Genomic DNA, 26,216 nt, shown 5'->3' with positions numbered 1-26,216 from the left:
AGACAATCATTAGGGATTAAATACTCCCAGTACAAAAGAGAATGTGTAAAAGCCAATTTTCAGGAACAAATTGGAGCCTGTTGCAGTTTTCCATATAGAATCAGGGAGGGCAGACTGTTTACATCAAATTGTACCATTTTCTGTTTTTCACTTTTCCACCAAAACTATTTCTCACTGACCAGACTTATCCAGTAAATTAAACAGGTTGAATAATTTTCCCTAAATATTTTGATCTGTAGTATTTTAGTTTTTCCATGTTGTTTTTAATTGTTGAATTGCCTGTTATTGTATGCCAGGCTTTACTGTCACCTAGAGAAAGGATGCACTTTCCAAGGCTTGGTAGAGCACAGCTACGAAGAAACACGGGTCACATCTATTAGTACTTCCACAAGGTGAAAGCAAGCCAGGTCATATTTATTTAGCTCTACATTTCAGGGATTACTGATTGACAGGCCCTATTCTTATGAATAATAATAAAACCACTGAGCCTTTCTGTGCTTGAATAATCATTGGTTTTCCTCTCTAATAACAGGACAGGGTTTAGAAGGAAGACTCAAGAGCATAAAGCCATAGTGACCTTCCCCACCTGAGAAGAAGCTGCTGAGAAAAACCAGAGCAACTCAGATAATGCTCCAGCCATTCCATCTCCAGACACATCAGCCCATAATAATCAGAATAATGACAAACTGATGACACTCCCTCCTCCTCCTGATTCTTCCCCTTCTTTAAAGAGCATTTCACCTTGCCATTTCCAATACTTGGGAAAAGAACCAATTCGCACTTTCAGCATCGGTTACACACTCCGAGACTCCCTGAACGCAGTCCCGAACACTGAATCATCTCTGATCCGGATGGCAAAGCAGATATCCATGTAAAAGTACATTTTCATCTAGATATCGACAGTGTTACTGGCGCTGTTTCCTGCCACCTCCATCAAATTGTTGTTCACAGTCTCCTCACACAGCAGCAGCTCATGCTCTGAATGAGGCATCGCTGCTTTTGCTCAGCCTCAAATATCTGTATGTGGCATTTTCCAGACACATGAGCTGCAAGCATATTCAAGTAAATGCCTTTTCCCCTACTCATTTTTTAGATATGGTAATGAATAGCAAGAATTGTAAAGGCAGTTGATAGGACACGAAGAAAATGTTAAATTAGGAGAAAAATCTTCTTACGCACACATACACAAGCACTCTATTTATATATGAGAAGGTGAACCATCTTCAACATAGCTGATATCTGCACAAACAGCTTTTGTACAGTGCAATACAAACACCTTGGTTTGAGTCAAGGAACAGAAAAATTACTGTAACAGAAGCAAAGAGCTCCATCTATGAACCTCTACAGCTGGAGGAGAACCCTAGCAGGGACTGAGAACAGCACTTCAAGGCAAACCCCAAAATAACTGCCAGCATCCTTCAATACATTGGTTTTGCCAGGGTTAGCCACACCAGTCTGTGTGTGACTGATCTGGGGACTCCCTAACAAAATTCAATCTAAGTAAATGACACAGATAAAACAGAGCAGGACAGCGAAGGACTTTGCCACATTGATCCCTTAACATGCATTGTGGACACAACTACAACTTGATTTTCCTTTGAATTCAATCTGGAAAACTGAATATAGGTTAAAGTGCATTGACTGACGTAACCGATGTGTTTAAGAGCAGCGTATATCCTTCTAGCTACACACAGCTGCAAGCAGTCCTGTGCTCTTAGGTTTTAAAATTACTAATTTCAGCTTAACACAGCCTGCTCGAAGGGATATGTATTGAAGGAGGAGGGGCTTTTTTTTTTTTAAATGGCTGACAGCTAATCATACTGCTTTCTTCATCAAAATATTATTCAAGGTGAGAATGCAGGGTAATCAGAGAGACACAGATCACCAGGTAGCATGTGCATTCACTTCTGGAAGCAGAGATAAAGTTAATTAAATACTCATTTAATTTGAATTAAGACGGATTCAATCTACTTGAGTTGATCAAAACCCTAAACCAAAAGGTATACTGCACAGAGTAATAGCCTTTTGTTACCTGAAGATGCTTTAATTGTGTAGTCTAATATATACATCTAGGCCTTTTTCATATCATCTGCTTTAGCTCTCAACTTCTCTGCTTTCCGAAGAGTAACGCAGGTGACCGAGCAACAGGAGAACCCTGTCCCGTTCCTCAGTAGACAGGACAAGTCCTTAAAGGACTCTTCAGATGTGCAAGAAACACCTATGACACATCACGTAGTTCACAAGTTCTGTGCATGCAGGGTGACAAAAAGACCACAGAGAAGCGATGCAGTGAAGAAGATAAGAGGTCAAAGCAGAGAAGCACAAGGCCAAGAATCACCCCCATCCCTGGGCAGCGTCAAGGCAAGAGCAAAGCTGATGGAGAACCTGAACACTGATCTCCTTGTGCTAGGTCAATCCTTCATCCAAAACACAACGCTTTCTGCTTAACATTGCCAGCCCTACCGACACCCAGAAAGACAGAGAACACTTCTGTCCCCCTCCAGCACCAAAGCCGTCCCCGCTGCCCTGTGTCCCCGTCACCTCAAGAGGGGCTGGGGGTCCTGCCACCTTTCTTTTTCCTGCAAGATGCCACCAGGAGCCACCAGCAGGTCAGAGCTTAAATACAAATAGAGCAGGGCTCTTCCAGTAAGGTGGGTCCCAGCAAAGTGCTTGGGAGTTATTTACTTATTTGGGTTCTACTTGGACAGATGACATTTTAATCCCAAAACCAGAAAGAAATACCACCGGGTAAAGAAAAGGGACAGGAATTACCATCCAGGCTAGGTGGATTTGAACGGATTGAGAGGAGATGTCTCACAGGATCTTAGATCCAATCAGCACATGTCAGCGGATTTGTGGGATAGGTTTTCTGTTACTTAGTCAAGGAGGTTTCCTTTCGGTGTCTCTGCAAACTGCTTTTATTTCCCAGCCATCACTGCTGGAACATCCAGTTCACAGCAAGCCACTAGAAGCAATGCTGCTCAGCCAAACCACTTCCTTTTTCTGCAGGAGTTGCTTTGCCTACATAAAGTCAACTAGCCTCCAACTAATGGAGAAACTGGAGCTTAAAGCTAATTCTTCCCATCTAAATTGCATCTAGACAGCTTTAGTCTGTATTTTCAGCAATCCACAGAGCTTCCTCTAAAGCGTATCTGATCTGTGTATCAGATGAAAGATTTATTGTGTGCCTAAATGAAGACGTAGACACTCAAACGCACATCCCACTAAAGAAAAACCATGTGCACCACTGAAAGCAGTTTAAGATGATGAGGATTCTTGCAGAAGTCCCAGCTGGTGCGAGACAGACACAAGCTGATCTCTCCAGCTGAGGACCAGCCATCGGTGTTCCTTTCTTTACACACAGAAACAAACTGATAAATTTTATAACCGTTAGACAGTGACCTCTAAAATTGCATTTGTAAATCCTGCGGAGCAAGAAACATTTTCCAGGCTGGTGGATTTCTGCAGGCAGCTCCAGGACCGAACTAGTATTCAAACCTCCGGTCACACCAGAAGGCTGAAATAACAAAACCTGTAGTTATAGAGAGCTCCCTCCCCTGCCAAGGTGCAGAGCTCTGTACATCATCCTAAAAGCAAGTTAAAACATAATAAAAGCATTTAAACATAACAACCTCTTGGAATGCAAACAGATAGAGAAGTACAGCAAGGAGCCCCGACACCAAGGATACAGAAACTGGCTCCGATGGTGAACATGGACCCTTGGAAATGTCATTCTACAGAGGGAACACAGGATGGGCCAACAATCAAGATCAGAGATTGGGATTGAGGTCAACCACTTACCACAACGCTTTCCAAACAGGGAAATGAAAGCCCAGGATTCAGATTTTCAAAGTCAACAGAATTCCTATGGCAGTCGATTTGGAAGACAAACTGACCAAAGATCTCCTTAACACTGGCTATAATTAGAAGACATATCAGCCAATTCTAACTATGAAAAGAAACTCCACAGCTTTTGAGAAGATCTTTCTTAATTCTCACAACCTTGATCCATTGATAACTAGGAAACCAACATATGGAGATAAAGTAAACCAAAGAATAGCAGCTGTATTAGTAGCAACAAGGATTTTTCAGAGATCTGAGATGCTATCTTCAGCATCCCACCTTCCTTTTTATAGCTACCACGCTTGTACCTGCTCACACTCAGTGTGCGCATGTAAGGATCAAATGGCAATGAAGGACGGACAAGCCTTTTAACCAAATTGGCTTGGCAGGAAGTCTGAAATTTTTGCACAGCTCATTAGTGGTGACTTTTTATGGAAATGTATGCTGAAACAAAACCAAATGCATCTAACAACTACATGTTCTGCAAATAGATTCCTTGATTGAAAAGAAATGGCTCTCTATTATATGTGAGAAAAAAAAGGAACAAGAAGGGAGGAAAATGAAAGTTTTAGGAAAGAACCACCACAGTGAGAGTCCTTCATACAGTACCCTCACACTGTTGTGCTGAGACTTCCAGGTACTGGTTTTCAACACCTCTCCCCTGCCCGGTCACATCCAGCACCCACAGGTCAGGCAAGTACATCTCAAGCACAAAGAGCCCTCCATTTCCAAATGCCACGAAAGCAGTAGCAGTATCAAAGCCTCACAAATTCTTTAGCATTTCTGCACTGCTTCTGTACACCCTTCTCTAAAAGGGGCTGATCAGAGCGGCTGCGCTGTGAGGGGGCAGCAGTGGGGCCTCCTTGACAGCAAAGCGTCCCCATATTGTAGCTAAGCAAGTGTCACTTGATGTTTGTTTAAATGCTTAATACTGGATCCTATTTGCAAAGCATTAGCATTCCTGTTCTCCTGCGTCTGCACTGATTGATCTCGTTTGCATATGCAAATCAAATGCCAGTATGAGACACTTAATATTCCCTCAACTTCATTTAGTGCTGCAGCAACACGGGTCAATATCTCACTCCATCCTCTAGTACGTGGGGAGGGTTCTAGCTGAGTCAGCAAATGCTAATAAGCTTTGCTGCTTTCAAGTCTTAAAATCAATTAGTAGTATATTAAGGCAGACTTGCTGGGAGCTCATTTAAGTAATAAAAATCTTTTGTATAGCTAAAGAGAAAAAGAATAGGAAGGTTGACTCTTCCTTCCCCACGGAGTTGTTTTAATCTAAAGTCATAACGGAGAGCAATGCGTCTGCCACTTTTACCCAAACCGGGAGCCGCTCGGCCATTTTTGCCAGCTTCGGGGGAAAGCAGTAAGGGTATCTGCAAGACACCCAGCCTTTAGTACAAGTTTTTCCCCTACCCTTGTTTGAACAATGCTAACATACACAGTCAGCAAGAGGAATCCAGAGCAGCGCATCCACAGGCGCCAACCCTCTGCCCTTGTATTCACGACGCTAACCCTCACTGCGATGGCGCCTCACTTGCGTCGGCATTTACAGAGCAGTGACTCCAGACTGTCACGGCACAAAACATCCTACCAAGCAGCACGGGCTCTCCGGTACTACCACCACACGCTTCTGGGAACAAGCACCGCCACGAGAAGCTGCACGATCAGCTTAGGGTCCAAGAAAACCCCAGCCCGCAGCCTCTCTGCTGCCACAGGCATCATCCGCCTACAGCAGGTCTGCTGAAACCCCCCGCCCAAACCCACATGGCTCCAGGTTGGCCTCCCCACCCCAATGGGTGCTCAGCACCAACACCGCTCTGGAAGTTGGTGACCGTGCCAACAAGATCCATTGCAATCAGAGCAGGCGCAGTTTACACCAGCTGAGGGGCTGGCCCAGCACCACGCTGTGCACCACCATCACACGCTCACGCCCATCCGACAGCAGACGAAGCACAGATTGAAGTACAACTGATTGAAGCGGGGCTTTTAAGGTATTTCCCCTCACTCTGATGCAGCTTCTGCAAGTCATCGGCTCCCAGAGCTGGCTGCTTTGCTAAGCCAACACTACAAACAGCACCAGCCACACAAGTACTTGACCTTGAGCACTCAGGAGAGGCTGTCGTTAATTCAGAGCCAAACTGCACCTCAGCTGGCAACAGAGCTCATTTCAGCTTTATGCACCAGGAGGTATTTGCACCTCAGCACTCCCCCCAGCTAAAGAAGAGCCCATCCATAAACAAGTGCGAGCATCCCTGGCCACACTTCCCGGGGAAACACGGCGCCCAGCACAGCTATTTACATTTATTTCTTCATCTTCTAATCCAGATTTTTGGTTTAGGAGTGCCTGACTACCTGATGCAGCACCAAGCTCACAAACACTGCAAGGGGAAACACCTGGCTTATTTGCTTGATTTTACTTCAGCAAATTTATTGGACATCATCTGCAAGTATCAGACTGAGCAGCACTGACACCAGTTCCTGCCAAGGCTGTGAAAAATAATTGAGTCACCACTGTCATGCCAATTTGCCATCCATTTCCCTTTCAAGGCTGAAATGCCACTGATGACTGGAATACGCTTCTGACCATGAGAACAGTTTCCTCCATGGAACAAAAAGGAGTAAACAGATAGAGATAACTGGAAATAAATAGCAAAAGAGGGTTTTACAAGCCAGCCTGAGATTTCTCAGGTGGCTTTTTGCCCTTTAAAAGATGTTTATAAACCAATTGCTCCTCTAAACTACTAACAAATCCTGAAGTAGGTTTTGTTTGTTTGTTTAACGCCACAGCTAAGGATTCACTGTCAAGCCACCACCAGTTCTTCCAGTGCTGGCACAGGCCAGCAGCGAGGGGGAGCAAGAAGCACTGGCAGAACTCAGGCTAATTTGGGACATGAAGCCCAGTTGACTGACCTCAACCAGGTATTTTACTATTTCTCTCATCAAGGTTGCATCCACCACTCCCAACACGTGACTGAACAGTTGACTGTGCAAAATCACTTGTTTCCAATCTGCATATGGTGCATTAACTGAAACAGTAGCTGCACATTGCGAACAGCTGATGACAAACAGGGACACAGCTACAGAGCTGAGATACTGTGGAAAAATTCCAAAAAGCAGCCATAAAAAAAATCTGAAACCATATGATAGGCAAGCCTATTGCCAACCAAATTTTTTACATCAGGTGGAAAACACTTAATTGGAGACAGACTCAATCCAATGCTATGCTTTAAATCTAATTATAAAACTACTTCTCTTCCAGACGCTACACTGTGTAAAACAATCCTGTCACTCAATATTATTGACAATGCTGCATTGCCTTACTGCTTATTTGGTATCTTGGTTTATCATGTAGTCCAAATACTAATACCTTGCAAACAAGAAGCAAATTAAAACGCACTGTGTCGACTGAATAGCTGCACGGTCTGGCGTAGCTCTGACAGCTCTCCACGCACGCAGCCCCAAGCGCGGTGTTACGAACCTACGAGGGGAGCGGGGGGAACACAGCGGTGCGGAGCGTTCTCCTGCTCCTCGCCTCCCCGCCACGCTCCACCGCAAAAGCGTGCCAGACGTCCCGGCAGAGGAGCAGGAAGCAAAGCTGCTGCAGGGCCACGTTACCCTTCGGCTATTCACCGTCAGACAGCGTCCCGGCATCGCTGCCTCCCTCCCCAGCAAGACTTGAGGCTCTACCTGCTTCCCTCCAGGTTTATTGCAAGTTTATTGCTACCTCACAGGCAACACTGGCAGTGAACGGGTAACGCCTAGGTTTTGTTCCTATCCCTTCTTTCAAGCATGATGTTCATTATATTCAATAATTTTTTTTTAATGCCCGTGTATTAAAGTGGACTGGGGCATTTCAGACATACGAATACTGACATTCAAACACGATCTGTGGAGCTCTTGCTTTGTTTCTAGAACAATCGGTTCTTTTACAGCCATCTGGAAACAGCAACGTGACTCGGAACAAGTCAACTCATCCACAAACCTGCTAAGATACAAACATTAACAGTAAGATAGAGTGACAATGAGTATTATTGGAAAGTGCATGAGGCCAGCACAGCCAATTTAGGATCTCGGCTGCTGATCTCTTTGGCTGGTTTGAATGCTCTAAGCAAGTTACTACAGCAAAATAAACTAATATAACCATTTTTGGTACATAAATTAGATGAGAACTCCTGCGTCATTTGCTACTGTCCTCTACTATTTCATTGCTTCTCCACGTGGTAGGTCTACATATAAAATATGGGCAACTTCGCTTTACAGCGCTCCATGTAATTTGCAACAACTGGGATTTAAACTCTTCGGGAAGGTTGTTAGGTTCTGCAGTTCCACAATACAACAGATGGGAAGTTTTCTAAAATTTAAATTATTTACAACTTTGAACAAATTAACTATAAAAAGAATAATATGTAATAAGCACAAAAATCTTCACTTCAATATTTTTATCATCGATCCAATACAACTAATTCCCTCAGGACATTTTCAGATGGGCAGCAGTATTTTGTACCAGCATCTCAGAAGCAGCTGAAGTTCAGGCTGCAGCTCCTGGAACGCAGCGCAAGTGCAGCTGGGTTTCTCCTCTCTGCCAACAAACTAGAGACAGCTGAAAGATGCTGAAAGGAACAAACCAACTACACATCTCTGCTGCAATCATCTGCTGTGAATTAGTTTAACACAGTAATGAACATCTCAAAGTTACGGTGTTGAAGCCTCTCGGAGGCGAAGGGGCATTTTGAACCCACTGTTTCAGTGTTGGCACATTCAGAGAACCACCATTTTATGGTTTCCCATGCTGTTCTTCTCCACAGCTTCATCGCTACACACTGAGAGGGCTACAAACTTTTTTTTAATTAAAACTTTAATTCTTGAGCACAGCTCTTTAATAATGAAAAGTAATAGGGTGGATTCAGCATGGAGCAACGGCCATTTCTGTATTTAGGAATCGTTTCACCAGTTCCAACCACCACTGAAGCAGAACATCAAACAGGGCAGTCTAATACTGCTCCAGTCCAGAAAAAGCTTGCACTTGTCACCTGAAACTCAGAAGAAATTTTAAAACAACAAATATTGTCTAAATGGGAAGACAACATCAGTATGCTAGACCCATTTTGTATTTAGCACCTTATTAACACTCATAAATTCGGAACACACCCCTTAATACTCACAGGCACCAAGCCACTCGGATTGTGTGCCTGAAGCTAAAGAAAGCACCTGCAGAAGCAAACCAGCACCATCTGTAATCGCATTCCTCATCCCAATGATTTTTTTTTTTTCATTCTTTTTAAGTGAAAAACGCAATGCCATCAGATTCACCACTAACTCAGTACTATCTGCTGACTCACCAAACCTACCTCCATCAGCAGGACGGGATTTCCCGGGGAGGTCTCCCTTCCAAGCACCGACTCCAGCATGACCCTAACTCAGCTTGAGAGATACAGAGGGAGAGATCAGCCTGAGGGAGACAAAGCTAAATCTTTTCCAGGTCACAACTGGTACTAAAATTAGGAGGCACAATAAACAAAAAGAACGAAAAGCCACTAAAGCAAGGTACATTAAGCAGAGCAGATAAGGATGAAATGGCAAAAACTACCTCCCATTCAGTCAACTGCTCCTGTAAAGAACTATGTCTATTAAAACAGAAGTCCTAAAAGGTATTGCACAGTCCTTGAAAGCTCCGTGTGACACACTCAATATGCCCAATACTAAGCAGATCAAAGTAAAAGTAGCTGTTTAAGAGTCAATACACTCCGGCATCCAGATCCGTGCATTCCCCTGAAAGGCCATTTGGGTTTTGAACACATTAAACCATCTCTTGTAGGGATCCAATCACCAGACAAATCAAGCAGCATCAAACTTCCAGAAAAAAGGAGCAGCAGAGCGAGACTCACAGCTTTCACCCTTCCCACCACCACCAGAACAAGGGTTAATCTCTACTTTGCTGCAACTCAGGATTCACGTTCATTTATACTGGTCTGAAAAAGGAGAAAAGCATCAAGCCAATAAATGTACTAAGAACCCTGTATGCCTCAAATTGCGATTTAGGTACTGAGATAATTGGGACCCAGATAGATGTTTAAATGAAACCAATATGATGTTCACTTAGAAGGCAAATTGGCATAAAAAGTACATTTGGTTATGGCTTTCAAAATTTTAGCCTATTCAGTACTAGCCTGGCAGTTCTGCCAGTTCCATTTACACAGATGGAGAACATGCTTTGAGCAGCCACTGGACAAGCCTGGGTCACCACGTAACCACCAAGCAGCCAGCACCATCTCTGGAAAGCTGCTCCCAGCTCTTGTACCAGCCCTTCACCTACCCACGTGTCTCTGGAAGCCTTTGAGATCTCTAGTCCCCATAACAGCTTTGACCCCCCAGTGCCAACTGCAAGCAGACAGGGTGGAAATATCTCAACTGTTACTGAAGAACTTTCTTGCAGCCCAGTGAATCCCACTCAAACTTCAGAGCCCAAGTTTTACTCGTAGCATAAGCAAATTATAGCCAAATTTTCAGAAACTCTTCCCAGAGTTTTATATTAAAGACTTGATTTTCAAAAGACAAAGGATTTGTGCATCCAAATTTCTCCATGCTGGGCTTTGAAAAGTGAGATCACTATTTCCTAATTTATCAGACAACTTCAAAAAAAAAGCAAAATCCTTTGGGGAATCCCCCTTTTTTTAGGTTTTATTGTTTAACAAGGACAGTGCTGGTCTTTACCATAATCAGAAACTGATTTGAACAGTCACCCATTTTTACAAAAATCTTGAATACTCTGTTTCCAAAGACAGAGAGAAATCAAATTGACCAAATTATCTTCCATTAATGGGGCAACTGTTACTGTCAAATGACAGTCAGGAGAGCAGAGAGATGAGGCAGTTTCACAACTTGTGCACAGTGGCAATACTTCCACAGAGCAGCACAGAGGCAGGAAACCTCATTCAGGTTTAGCAAAAGGAATGGTCAAAGAGGGACAGGAACCAGTTTTTAATTGTATTTTCTAAATGTGTATGCATATCTCCACAAACAACCCTCTAAAGAATGAGATATTTGTGCTTAAGAGGAGGGTATTTATTATGAAGGAAAACAGCACCATTTACTTGGGGCTGTTTCCCTCTGTATTTAAACGCTTCTAATTTCTTAAAATAAGCAGTGTTCTTCTAGGCATAATTGTTTCTTTTCAATCAGGCACTTAGTGTTTGCAGCTATCAAATTTGTTGCAGCTGTAATCAAACACGATGTCTTGGGAAGGAAAATCTTCACCTAATGTTAAATCTTGCTGCATTACCCAGCACTGCTTCTGCAGCTCCAGAGTCCGAAACGCCCTTGTTCTTTCCAGGGGCTGCTAACTGAACTTCACTTTTGAAAAAAAAAAATTAAAACTCCAAAAATTACATAGATGAGGATTCCTAAGGGGAAAAAAAAAAAATCAACATTATTGCATCCCTTTTCTTTCATATATCACTTTTGTTGTTAGAAGTCAAACACCATGAATGAAAATACAATCCCATTTGAGAGAGACAAACTGAGGCACAGAGCAAAACTGTGACTCAAGAACATCAGTATAGCAGGACAGGGACAAAGTTAAAATGAGAACCCAATTCCTTCCTGTTCCTACCAAGAATCCACTGGACAACACTGTCCTAGCCCTGGCAGGTGAAGAAAACATCTGGGTAGCAGACTAAGGAAGGATCCGCTATCCCCCCGGGATACAGAAACACCGTTTTCAGTCTGCAGCGTTCCATGAGCTCAACCTGTCACTGCTCTGTCCTGTGCTTCAGCTTCTCATCTCAGCATTACCTGTCATCTTCTCTCCTTGTCTGCTTGTTGTTTTGCCCACACCCAGAGCACAGCTTTCCGACAGCGGGCTCCAAGGTGGGTGCAATGGGCACGCTGCTCCGCTCCTCAGCCCAGTCCCACGCAGCCGCCCTGCCCAGCCAGCCACCAAAACACTCCTGATCTCCGCAGAAGTCGTAACACACAACCTCAGAGCTAAAAGACGTTTTATGCAAGAGACTCAGGCCCTGATTGCTTGCTTAGTGTTTGATAACCACTCGGAGAATCTCCTACAGAAGGACCTGTACAGCCTGGAAAAGCATCAGGTTTCATTAGAGCTCCCGAGCCTCAGGGGTTTGTAGCATCACTCCCCAGTCGTGTAGGATAAAGAGCAGGTTCGGATATCTTTCCTTAAATCCCTTTCTATTTTTCATACCCTCAAGACTAACAGGGCAGCCCAGAGATAATAGTATACAAATAATAATGTAATTTTATTTTATATCTACATTAGTAAATGAAAAAAACCCACCTGCTATTCATCATGAACTGCTGTTAATATTATTGCGGAAATTATGTGGAATTTACATCCATTTTCCTCTTACTGTAAAAGACTTGCCCAGTTTATTTTAAATGTCAGCTTACTATGTATTTGTCAGGGGTGCGGCAGCAGCAATTGTAATTAATTTCACAGTGGAGTCTAGGCATGTGCCTTAATACTAGCTTCACACATCTTTCAGGGGAAGCAGTAAGTGGAAGCATTGGTCATTTTTGGTCATTAAATCTTCAGGAATATTCTTCACAAGATGAGACTGTCAAGATTCATGTCCTAATAAAATTCTAACTTAGATTATTTATAGCTGTGTCTGCTTCAAAACTCTCCTGCAGTTGAAATGAAATGCAAGACTCCACAACAGCTAGTTAGGATTTTTCAGAAGAATGATTTAGTCATAAAAAAAGGAAAAAATTCCACAGTCTGAGGGTGAACAAGGCTAATTGTGAAATCATGTTGAATTCAAGGGAGAGTTTAACAGGAAAAAAAAACAAATTTAAGGATGCTAAAAGCATGAAAGCACTTAATTTAAGTATTTTCTAAATCATATGTTCTGAAAAGAAGCTTCATGAGAACTGCTTAGAGTAAATGAATCTCTTAAGTAAAAAAATTACCGTCAAAGTATTATATTTAAATGGAAATCTAATTTTCTCTGTTCTTTCAATTCAGTAAGAAAATTCAGCAAGAAGCTGACAACTTTTTATTTCCAGTCATCCTGCAATGGCTGCTCCCACTTCTTTTCCCAGATCATCCCCTTAACGACAGACAGTTATTTGTGCCGAACTAGTCACATCTCCTCTCAAACTGCGATACTGCCGTGGGTCTTCCCGTATTCACAACGCCACAGAGTAGCTCCTGAACGCTATATGTGCATTCGCGAGCACAAATTCATAGCAGCGTGTACAGCAAGGAGCCATTCCGACCTTGTTTGGGAACTCGGAAGCTGGGAACCCAGGCTACTCGACCAACATGAGATGATGCGGAACCATCTGTGCCACAGCTGGGAGCAGCCAGATCTCCGACGCTGTGACCCGGTGCCTTTAACACAGAGATGCTGCACCCCCAGCAGCAGCATCTTCACTCACAACCGTGTCTGCTCCTGGAGAGATGGCTGGGCAAGGAGAACATCAGCCCTTCTGTTTGCTCTCAACACTCTTCCACAGCAGAAGAATGACTATAGACTCCCTACTGTTTACTGGGTTTTGAAACAGTATTTGGCATCTAGAGAAGAATCACAACAAACAGTAAGAGATCAGAGAACGTGAAGAGCCAGACAATGAGAGCAGACAGAAACAAGCTGGCAACACACACCAAACTAAATGAAGAAAGATGAGGAAGTCAGACAATGAGGAAAAGAGGATTAAGGCAGATCTAGCAGTAAGGCACAATAACATAAAATGAAGTCAGAAACCTGTGAGCTCAAGAAGGAAGCAGCACAGCAGCCCTGGAGCTGGCTATCCCTCAAACTCCACTGCCATCTCTGGCACCTGCCTTACCTGGGGCTTAAAAAAAGCTCTGCAGACCTTTCCTTCAGTCAGAAACTCAACTCTGCCTGTCTGTTCTTAGAGCATCTCTAAACTTCTCATAGTGGAAATGGTATTTAATAGATTCTGCTACCACTGCACACAAGCTCTCCCTTTTCTAGACAATGAAACGTATAGCTGAACCACATGTCCTGAAACAGCCAGAAATGAAGAGCCATATATATAGGTACAAGCAAGAGATGTCTGTGTTGGTTTCAAGAAATTGCTTGTAAGAGATCTTATCACACAGGCATCATACTAACTAGATAAGCTAAGAAGATGTTAACTCCGATAAAGCCAACCTCAACTGATGTATTTCCCAGAGGGTTAGGGTAAAGCAGACGTCAGTGTAAGCACAATGTTTTTGTGCCACTTTGATGTCTCCAACTATGTACTTTCTTCCTGTCCTCCTTTAAAAAAAGTTCTTGAGATCTTTTGTTCCAATTTTAAAATTCTGTTTCTTTTGGTGCATTTCCCAATGATTGCTTAAAGGGAGGAGGAGAATAACAAACGTGCTTTGATAGCAGATCATAAAGGAGCCATTTACTGCAAGGACTCTGATGCATTGTTCTGTCTTTAAACATGAATTATCGAATCACAAGCTATTCACTGAGTCGTAGATTACCAATGAACTGAAACAGCATTACAGCAGCAGCATGTCCCTTTGATCAAAAACACACATCTCCTCCTTCAGTCTTAGTTAACAGCAATCCAAATAGCAAGGAGCTTGTTTTGAGGCAGCTCCGCGGGGCACGTTTAGCCAGCCTGCTCCTCTCACTCTCAAAATGAAGCTTTCATTTACACCAAGGCTTGCATCACTCATTTACACCAAGGCTCTGTGTCACTCAGTGGCTCAGGTTAAGTAATTTCTTTTTTCCACCCCAGAGACGTACTCAGTTACCTGCTTTAAAGCCTCCTAATCACCAGTCAAATAAACTTCACATAATTTAAAATATGCGACTAAAGGGCAGCCCTGGAACAAGCCTCTGTACAAGATGCTGCATCAAGGTAATAAAAGTGTACAAGTAACTGTAACTAAATGCCAAAAGATGAACTATAAGTGTCAAGAAAGTACAAAAACAGCTACATGTCCTCTATCTCACAGTTTGGGAGTGATGTACCGTCACATCTGCTAGACACGATGATTAACACGTGTTCTAGCTGAGATTCTGCAAACAGACAATGGGATCCTGCCTTTCCTCACCACACTGCTGCGCTCGCCCATCCCGACAGCCACCGCGCGCCCCCCCAGCCCGTCCCGACAGCCACCGCGCGCCCCCCCAGCCCGTCCCCAGCAGGCACTTACCCTCTGAATAAACAGCGCGCAGTCTGCGACCCAGAAGAGCTTTAACACCGTTGCCTAGCCATACCCAACACCTGCTAACACACCGATCGCTTCGAGATTAATAAAAAATGTCTTCGCGCCACTGCTGCCTCAAGGCAGAGCAAAGGTTTTAATCACAAATTAGAGGGTATTTAAACAGAATTCTCCTCAACCTGAACAATTGTCAAGTGCAGAAAATGCTGAGAGACTACATCATCATCTAAATTAAGGCATCTGCTTGGTTTAATGTATTGGGTAATTGTCCGGTAGGACTCATTACCAAAAATTATCATTAAGGCTGCAAACTTCTAAGGACTCCAAAGAAAAACAGTGACGGGGATAGGAACAACATTGTAGGTTCAATAAAATTTGAGATACATTTATGTTGATTAACATGGTTAATTTGTCATTTACCCAGCAGTACCAGCTCACATTACGATCATGACCTGCATTCTACTATTAACGGTTCTTTCATATATCTCCTGACTTCTGCTGTCCAAGATTTTCTGAAGCTACCAAGCCTTCACACACAATCCTTTACCTCCACAACCACCAAACACTGCACGTTATTCATGACGAGACACAGGAGGCAATTTCAATGCTTGGGGAGGAAGGTGTGGGGAAAAGAAAAATAACAAAGTAAAGAGAACGTAAAGGAAAATTGCACTAATGTCCGAGCATCCTGTGCACTGCTCTGCACTGCCTCGGCTGTAAATAAGAGTGGCTACACGGGCGCTGCGCTTGCTGTAACCCTGCAGATTCCACTGTCAAATCCCACATTACCCTTCCTTGTCAGTCATTCTAGCTTTGCTGCTAGAGTAAGCTTCTGAAGATGTTTTGAACACAGAAGCTGAGAACAAAAAATACATTACACTTGGAAGGAATCAAAAATTTGAATTCTGAAAAAATGGATCAAATTATACAAAAACAGGCACTCCTGTCTTGGATTAAGTGTCTGTGTACGTATATATCCTGGTATAAATTCTGCACCTTAGTTCCACATCCTACCATAAGCCAAACGCAGATACAATTCAGGAGAATGACTGAACTGGGCAGACTTACCTTCATAGTTTGCCTGGAAGCCTTGAGCACTGACCGCATAATCACTCACAAGCCACAAGGACAGCACAACTCCTGTACTCACAATAGGAGCAGGCAGCTGGAAACCCGTTAACCTGGAAGAAATCAAGAGGAAGGTTACACTCACCATTTCTGCCCTTGACCTGCTAGCAAATCAGAGTGGGGCAGCTGCCACTTCGGCCAACACACCACAGGCGGCACTGGGGAGCTTCGGAGCTAAAGAACACAGACTGGGACAGCTTGAACTCAATAGCTGTTCAACAAATGCTGGGCAAACTCCTCCGGGGCTTTTAACGCCTTCTGGCTCACCAGAGTAACTAGATGTATGTACGCATTGACTATCTTTTCAACCAGCCTATCTGCTTCACACCTTGCTCACTAACAGCATCTGCGCTGCAGCGCTCCGCTAACTCCAGCTCTGATCTCAGCACTCACCCTTCAGAATAACTTTCCCCATCCATGAAAGGGGAGCAATAGCTAGGGTTGCTGAGTGAGCCCAAGACATTATTCAGTAACACTTGTAACACATTGAGAACCTTGGAGTAAAAACATTAGATAAGGGTCTGCAGCATTATACAAACTATCTTAAATTGAACACAATCTGAAACAGTGTAAGAGATTAGGCAAAAAAACCTGCTACCAATTACTTAAAGACCATCAAGGCAGCTGTCTTCAGAGCATTTGTTCTGTAGTTTTACAGTGGATAAAGTTTGATGTTTCTAGGAATCCTCCCCCACCCCACTGTGCCTGCAAGAACAATCCAAGGATGGCACTTTTCATTTTACAGCCTACTACCTCCTATGTACCACAGCGAAGATTGCGATGGTTAACGCCTCTTTACTCACTGAGGAAATCAAAGCCCACAGACACAAAATCGTTTGCACAAGATGATCTAGTAGATGTATTGTAGCAACTGCCTAGAATACAGACACATGCCCACAAGTCAGAGTGGAAAGAACTACATAAAAATAGACCAAGTCTAGTGAACAGACCAAAGAGAGCACTGCAGAAACCCGTAGCTCAGGTGTCCTGCCCTCCCACCCGCTTTCTGTGCGGACTTAGAGCTAAATGACAACTGCTATTTTATTACAAACATCTGTTTGGTAATGCTTTTAAATGGCACTATTAGATCCCAAATACTAAACCCCTGATACCATACTGACACGGCCCAAGAACAGCTAATACATGTTTCTCACAATTACAGTTTTATAACTTATAAACCTTCTCCTTACACTTGGCTCAGGTGATTTACATAATAGATTTACATAAGGAAGAGAGTTTTTTTAAAAGCAAATCACATATTAGATTCTTGCCTGCCATTATCAAGGACAGAACTTCAGATGCAATCCCCATTGCCTGATAACTGTCCTAAACCCAGATTTTACAAAACCGCAGCAGCAGCGGTAACTGAAGGAACCCACTGCCACACGCTATCATTCACGATCAAGAGCATTCAAGCTGGATCACAAGGACACAGGTAGCATGAGATAAACAGGCTACGGTAAGAAAGAAAGTTTAAAAGCTTCTTACACAGACTCAGAGGTTTATCCCACATCTTTTTATACAGCAGCTAGTCTTTCTTACGGAGAGGGTAAAAGATCACTCATGATACAAAGCACTCTGACCCCTTAAGAAATACCTGTAAGTATATATTTGATTCACAGTGTTTCCTCTCCTCATATTACATGGAATGAAAAAAAGCAGCCATAGAACCAAATCTGATCCTTAATGTTGGGGGTCACCATCCTCTCCCTGCCCATGGGGTCAGGTACCCGTACACTGCAATTTCCAGCCCAAGCAATTTCTCCTTAAAGTTGCCACCAGCCCCCCGGCAACTTCCAGAGACAGTGAGTGAACTTCCCACTGTTCTTACTCTGGCCCTAATTTAATGAACCTAAATATTATTTCAAACAGATTGAACTCTGACTAATGAAAGCTGACACGCTCTGCCTGAGAACCTTATTAAAGCAAAATTTCCAGTTATTGGCAAAGTTCACACAGTTGCCAGCCAACGATGGCAGTCAAGTTTTAATGTCAGCAGAGAAGTACTTACCCGCTCTCAGCATAAAATCCATTCTCTCTACAAGCTGGAAGAACAATTGCTCCTGTTTATTAAAAATAAAAGGTTCCAGGATTTTTAAGGATTCAAGATAGTTTTACTATGCACAAAACCAAGGAAGAGTGCCATAGCTTTTATTAATTTATTTTGCAGTTTAATTAAAATCGCTTATTGAAACCTTCATGCACTCAAAGTCCAGAAAATGCATGGACCACTTTTAATAAAAACACACAACGGACAGCAGAACCTGGCAATTTTTCTTCCTCTAATCACCACAGTGTTTCATCATTATCTAGGAATTCATTAATGGTAGTCTGTGCTTTTTGTATCCAAAAATAGATCTGCTCTCTCTGAACTAAATTTTTGCATCATGGATTTGGTTCACAGTCTATGTACTGAGAGGACCCCAATTTGCAGATGGTGCCTTTAATTCAGGACACATTTACACGTCTGCTTACCCAAAAGCAGGCGCCCGTGTCCCATAGGAGTCAATGGGAATTAAGTGCTGCCTAAACCAACGCTGCCCTTGAGCATGTATTTGTATTTCCTAGTTGAAGGGACCTAAAAGAAAGGGATGGCCTGTGCGTCAGGGCATTGTAACTGAGGGTCTGTTCTCAGTCTTCCTACAGATTCCACATTAGCTGAAGAGACAACCTTCATGGGAACCTCCGGGCTGCCTGAACCTCTAAAAATTCATAAACCCAACCATCTCTCCAGGCCCTTAACTTTGGATGTTCCTTTGTGTCTGCGTGCTGTCCCTGGAGCGAGCAGAAGACAATGGGCTGCCTGACAGCACAAGACGTGGCCAAACACTGCCTTCCCCTTCAGATCAAACAGCCTTTCTGCCCACGAAAGATGAAAAGTGCCCCCGTTAGTGCCAAAACTAAACTTATTCAGAAGGAAGCAGGAAATACTGCTTCAATAAGAAAAATATCTTATACAGCAGCTCCTACCCTCTATGCCACTAATTTCCCTATCTCCTCCTGCAGTGAAAACCTGCACTAGAAATGAGTTCCCGTTCCTCACTAGAAGCAGCTACAGTTAAAATAAAAGTTATTCCTCCTCTCGAGCCTTCAACCAACGCACACACCTGAATTTTTTTCCTTCTTCTGATGTGCTCGTCTTCTCGAAGCAAGAGCACGGACAATATCCTCTTGAAGAAAATGATTTAACAAGGGCAGTGCACAAATCACTCTTGTAAAACCTCAGCACTCCTGTTCCAAAGACCCAGAAACAGCCAAGCTTGGCAGGACACCCTGCCTTGTTTTGACCTGGCAGGTAAACTGTCCTCATGCCATCCTCCCTAAACCTGCAGCCCAGGCAAATTTAAAGCATGGGGATCAACATGATGGCAGACAGAACATGAAGTCATTCCCCAATGGCCTCATGCATGGAACAGTAATTCTGACATCGCTGTTATTTAGTGTAGCAATAAAAAAAAAAATATATGCTAATGAGAAAGAAAAGCAGCAAACTCTGTTCCTTGTTTTTATTAAGGGCTATAACAAGAAGGTGAGGGCAGTAATAACAACGCAAATAACCATCTTCCATTTCTTCTGTACTTCTGGCCAAATGGATTATTGAGTGATTATCCCCTTAAGTTGCTTGGAGCCAACACTGATTGTGTGAGATTTTCAATGTGTTTTTCATTGGCTTAATTCTGCTCCTACTGTGAGGAACCAAACTAAACCAGTGCCAGAAATACCACTTCACAAGCTTGCCCTTGCTTCGCAGTACAGCAAAAATCAATTTACCAAAACAAATCAACACAGAAATCCTCCACCCTATTTGCATCCTTCTTCATTCTTTGCCTTGAGTTTGCCACAGACATTGCAAATATTTCTGGTGCATGACTCCCCATCTGCAGCAAAACAGCAAAATCTCTTTCACAGAACAGCTTTGCTAGAACCGACAGTAAAAACTAGCTGCTGTCATAACCACCACCTCTCAGGGGTTCTCCGCAGTGCCATGAGCACCAACACCCCTCATCACAGAGCCCAACCGCTTGCCTCTGTGACACATCACCATCTTCCCTAATGCCACAAAGTCCTTCCCTGGCGGGAAATTGTCCCATCCGCCTAGGAAAGGAGTTGAGCACCAAAGACCCACTGACTGCTCTGCTCAGCAGGTTCAACCTGCTTCTTGTGCCCTAGAAAAGGAACACTCAGCCAGGACAGTCCACATCACAGTCCCTTTGCAAATGCTCTCACTTCCATCTGTTGCATATTATACTGTTTCACCGTATCAAGTACAACTGTATCATACACTATGACGCAGGCTCCCATTTTGGAGTGCAGGTGCCATAATTAAAACAGAGCACATTATTTTTCTGGTAGGATGCCCACCATCAGCTCAGGCTGCAATCAAAATAGTTATTGCAGCTGGCAATCCAACAGCCTTTAAAGCATAAATGCTAGAGAAGTGTCTCAGAACATCTAATGAAAACGCATTGGATTGCATCGTTTAACCCAGCATTAAATTACACTATACCATACTTCGGTGATTTTTTCCTGCATGTAATTTAGAGGCACCTATTAAAGAAAATTTCCCATCAAATGAGCCACTCTCTTCACTATATACAGTTTAAATGACACAGTTCCATAAGTGCTAGTCTGACACCCCTGCTCTATCCCAGGACAACAGTCAAGCTAAGTCAGGTGTAAGGGACTGTGTTGAGAAAACAACAGCTCAGAGCTGCTCGTTGGAGTGGTCTTGGTGCAAGTATTTGACTAGTTCATTACCATCTGAGGCAGCAGAAAGATCCAGATAACTTCCAACTGAGTTTGAATCAAGTTTTATATGCCTTATTCAGCTGGACAGCTGGCTTGTGCACAGAAAAGTGAGGAACTCACTAGCTCCAGCGAGAGGCTCAATGTACGTTCAGTCCTTCCTCTGAAAAATGGATATGAGATGAGTAATATTAATTAACATTTGCAATTTTCTCAATCTTGATGAAAAGGCTGTGTAAGCATTGTACTCCAGCTGCTGCAGGGAAATACATATGTATGTACATTTAAAAATTAAAGTCTTAGAGGAAACTGGAAACACAGCCACATGGAGAGTCAGTGGTCATTCACAGATGTCCTCCTCATGTCCTCTTCATGGAATGTATGTCAGAATAAAAGAACAAATGCAAGAGGTCAGGGAATTCATTCACAGCAATCCATCCCATCTCGGATCTCATTACAAGTAGTAGTTTTTTTCTTTAAACATACAGTTACTGGTGGGTGTAAAGTAGTCTATGGGGTGGGAGGAAGGAAACTCCGTCATTCCTATTAGTATCTTAGTTTTAGAAAGCATCTTCCATCCTGAAGGAGTTAACATCTCCTCCAAATCATGGGACAAATCCCAAGAGAACCAGAGTGCATTTCAACTACTACTTTACAAAGCTAGCAAAAAAGCAAAGTGTAGATGCCCTAGGCACAAGGACTTCACTACATGTGGTAAAAGTGAAGCTTGCAGGTCTTTGTTTCTTATGTATCATTGTCTGCAAGATTTGGCGGTAGCCCTGTCTCCAGGAGGGCTTTCCAGTGCCACCACTCATGCTGAACAGCCGGTAACCAGCTCCCAGTCACCCAGTACTCCTCTGCCTGGCTTATCCCCTGCAGCTGAACCACAGGCTGCCGCTGCATCGGCCTCTTTCACACATCTCATCCCTTCTATTTTCAGCCAGAAAAACTGTGCAACTCTCTACCCCATTTCCAGTAAGTGTGGATGAAAGACGCACACCTAAGGAGACAGTTGACTCTGCTAGCATCTCCTCAGGCTTGTCTGATTCAGAGTTTTTCCCCAGTGGCAGTTAGTTTTTTCTCCCTTCCTCTCTGTAATACTTTATTAAAGAAACAAGCAATTACAATGAGATGTTAGCTTGAATTCTTTTTTTTAACTATATTGACAGAATAACTGGTACCATAAATGTTCTCATTAATCATCAATAAAACAAGCAGAGCATAATCTGAGAGCACTTCCAGCTCTTGCATGCTGCAGACACTTAAAAGCCAGTTCTGTCTGCAAGGCAGAACTCACTAGTGTTACTTAGTTGTCCTTTAATTTTGATCCCTCCAAGGCTGAAATGATGCTCTGGACCAAAAAAAAAAAAATCTCAGCCAGCTTTAAAGGATACTGTAATGACATAAGAAAAACAGTATCAGTTCACATTTGGATTTACTCAACTTGTTGGAATGATTTATGCTCAAAGCCAGGCTGCTTTTATTTTTGAGTCAAGCTACAAACAGATCCTGAACAGATATCTTCAGAGGCATGTTGCAAGCAGCAGTAACTCCTTGTATATTCTCTGTTCATATTTCACCAAGCAACTCCAAGCTACTTTGCTGCGAACCAACACCACATGTCCCATTTTATTCCATACTCCTTTCCAACCATCCCCTCTGCCCAGCTGGTTGATAATTAAGGTACTTCTAAAATAATATAATCCATTGGCTCTGACATACATTGCTGTGCATTTTTCTTATCAAGACAGTAACAACCATTAGGGGAAAAAAGCTTTCTCTGTCCCTTAAACTCGCTCACAATGCTATGTACTACACCTATATTTTTTTCAGAAAGTTAGTCTAGCACTTTGCAAACAGTTCCCAGTCTAACATCGTACAACCCAACCCCATGTGCCAGCATGACCTGGGAATCCAGTGCACTTTCTTCCCTTCTCCAAGGCAAGTATAATTCATCAAGCCACAAGGGTCCCTTGCTTACCTCTGACAAAGGCTTCATTAACACAGTCTCTAGGGACAGTCACAGTGCTCAAATTCCAGCCTAGACGGATTTCTTTGCTTGTTTAAAACGGGGTTTGGGTCAATTCCCACTAGAAAAGTGTTATTTATAGAGCCTAAAGCCTGCACAGCCATCTCAAATGAGGCCTTCATGGCTCAAACTGAGAACGGTACTAAACATCAAGTTGCAATAAATTTAACTTTTCCATAGAATGCAGTAAGATCGTGGACTTGCATTTATTTTATTACTTTTATCATGTCTCTTCCACGCTCATTTTTCCTGTACTTTCTCAGGTAGCAGTGAGATACAAGCAGATCTCTGACAAACTTTGGCACCTATATTCTCCATCTACATTACAAACCAAAAAAGAAACACAGATTCACAGAAAGGTTCACCAAATTTTAGTAACCTCTTGGCAAATCTCAGCTGGTATTCTGAGTAAACAAAGACAAATTTAGATATAAATCAAGTAAGACTCAGCAGTGGCAATTCAAAACTTGGCAGTTTTAGGTTATTTCTGGCTTGCTTCAAAAAAAAAAAAATCATCAGGGGTGCGAAATCTAGTAAATGGGAAAAGTTCTTGGAACTCCCTGCAAATCACACATGTCATCACTAAATGCAACGCAACTGGTGAACAAGAAGAAAGCATTACCCTACTGGGTGTCGTGAATACTCCAATATTCACACCAGCCCTTCAGTAACGTTAACTCTACTGCTGTGTGCTGTGCACAAACAGCATCCTACGGCCTTGAGAACTTTAAATATAAACAGAAATGAATGTTCAAAACAGCTTTAAACGTGAGAAAGGCAGAGTCAATATACAAGTTCTTGAGCCAGCACCATTCTGAACAGAAATAACACGTTAACTCGTTTGAGCTTGTTCACCTCGGAGGCAGCTTTTGAAACCACAGTGCTGGAAGTCACAACTCCATGGCTACGCTCTCAGGTATGCCACTACCCTGCTAAAAGTTTCCCGGTGATCCTCTGAACCCGGAGTTTCCTCCGCACCCCGGCTCCGCGTGTACAATCCTGACCACCCACCGGCCTTGCAGGGGTGCTCAGAAGCCTCAGCGAGATCATCTGGAGATTCCCAGATGAAAGGCACCAAGCATTAGGCTTTATGGCAAACATGTACTGTGGGATTGAAGATGAGATGTAAACTATCATTAGTTTCAAATACTGTCATAGGTGACACAAATCAAGCAAAAACTTCAATTACAGCTTTGTTGGTATATGTGCTTACCACACACACACTCCCGTTCCTCCTGTTTTCTCTATCTCAATCTCAAGCAGCTAAAGCTATACAACTGTAAAGAGCCAAAGCTGACATGCAGAGTGAAGCCAGGTCTCATCTGCCAAGTCTGTGCATCCCTTTTACTCTTTATGCATATAAAAATCAGGATCTGAACTAGACTTTAGTCATCAGCCTTGGAGAATCTTTACTTCTCCCAAGTGAATATTAAGCCACAGCATCAGGCAAGTCCTGTTCTGCCTACACAGCCCCGGGACAGCCAGCTGAGATCCAGCTTGGGGGTCTCCACGTAGACTGCACTCTCACTGCCCGCCACAATCCAGGTATGCCCACACTAATGCCTTAAGATTTTTATTTATAATAATACATAATAAAACAAAATTTAATGGCAATAGATGAGAAGGAACCAGTAGAAATTTACTTTCTATAATGTTAAGAGTTAAAAAGAAGCAGCCAAATGGAACAAATAAACAAGGCGAGTTGTCCTCCGTAGCCAGCATGGCTCAAAAAAGTAGGTTAATAAGAAATTTGATTTTTAGAAGATGTGTTGTATGATGAAAAAAATGAAACAAATACCACTGTTCTTGCCAATGAAGATTAATCCAAAAAGACTGTAATATTGATTCATGTCATATCTAATTCTATAGTCACTTGCACCTTGTCTGAACACTGAACACTGAGCAGAAATGGGGTAAAAACGTTGCTGAATACTGAGCAGAAATGGGGTAAAAACACTGCTGAATGCTAATGTTTAGCAGGAGAGCCTAGTAATGCACTAAAGGTGAGAAGCCTTGGGTTCGAATCCAGCAGCAAAGCTACTGCTTGCACTGGAGCCAACCACTCCTTTCTGTTTCCCTACTCCTCCTCTGCCGCACGTACATAAACTGGGAAGAACTTTAGGGTGAGGATGACTTCCATGCACCTGGCTAAAGGGCCCGATTGCAATAGCTAAAAAAAAAATTATATAAAAATGCTAGAACAGCGGCATTTCACACTTCAGTTTACACACGGATCAGTCACAACATAAGCTAGCAAACAGTTCAAATGAAAATATTTCTCTTCTTCCTAAACCTTTTATTCCACTATAGCAGCTCTAATCAGCTGTAAGCCTAAATATTATAAAAATCCGTAAAGATGTAAGACAATTACTGCATCTTTGGACAGCAGATGCCTTTATGTTTTCTAAACAGCTATGAAATCGCAAACAATTACATTCTTTATTAAGAAAAAGGGCCAGATGTCAGCAGTTGCTCTTGCAGCACACCAAAATCCAATTCTGAATCATCTAAAAGGAGCCGGGCCACCCTCTGCCGCCCAACAGGAGCAGAATGAATTGGAGTCAACGGACACTGAAGATTCGTCAATTTTCTATTTGAGACTGCAAGTAATAGCACTCCACAATTCCATTGTATCTTCAACGATCTAGTAAGACTGTATCATCTCCTGTAGACTTTCATTAATTTTGATAAAAGGGAAATATACACTGTCTAAAGAGGTGCTTTGCCTGAGAAACTCTCAAGGTCAGACCTTATACATACAAAAACTTCTTGACCTAAAGATTCACTGCATTCAAAAGATAACATGCAAGTGCATACATTTTTTCCTCCCTTCAGGAAAATGGATTAAGAGACATAGCTGTGAACTTCATCTATTTGTACTTCGATTCTCTCTCCCTGCCCTAGCATACTGACACTCCAACTGGGGCCTTTTAAGCATTTTACAAATTTAACTTGCAAAAATAAAGCATTATGTCATTTTACAGGTGGGAAAACTGAGATAAGTAATTTGCCCAATGCCACTGAGCAGAGCAGTTGCTGGGCTCAGATCAGCACCAAGACGCAGATGTGACTTCTGCCCTTGCAGGGATCTGCAGCACAGCCCCGTGCTCAGCCAGTGCTGCTTGGCACCACCTCTGCCCGCCCGTCGCTTTCTGCACCGCTCACAGCGGCCTCTTCATGGGAGACCGACGCTAATTAGCAGTGAAGAAAGTGGCCATCTTGATGCTAACTGATGTCAATGCCTATTGATTAGAAGTGAATTTATTTTTGAAGACCTGATTGTACTAATAAAGTCAAGAGACT

The 26,216-nt window shown here is 42.9% G+C and overlaps 1 protein-coding gene across 2 annotated transcripts in view; it reads right to left on the bottom strand.

The window, feature by feature from the left end:
• Positions 1-26,216, bottom strand: part of CSMD2 (CUB and Sushi multiple domains 2) — a 302,970-nt gene that overhangs the window by 241,151 nt on the left and 35,603 nt on the right. For both annotated transcript variants that reach the window (XM_075773922.1, XM_075773923.1), the window contains exon 3: positions 16,079-16,191. In XM_075773922.1, the coding sequence (XP_075630037.1) occupies positions 16,079-16,191 (113 nt within the window). The remainder of the gene's footprint in view (positions 1-16,078; positions 16,192-26,216) is intronic.

This window comes from Balearica regulorum, chromosome 22 (assembly GCF_011004875.1).
Source record: "Balearica regulorum gibbericeps isolate bBalReg1 chromosome 22, bBalReg1.pri, whole genome shotgun sequence".
In the NCBI taxonomy this organism is placed as follows: Eukaryota; Metazoa; Chordata; class Aves; order Gruiformes; family Gruidae; genus Balearica; species Balearica regulorum.
Note: the sequence above shows the minus strand (reverse complement) of the source record. Positions and strands in the feature narration are given on the sequence as shown.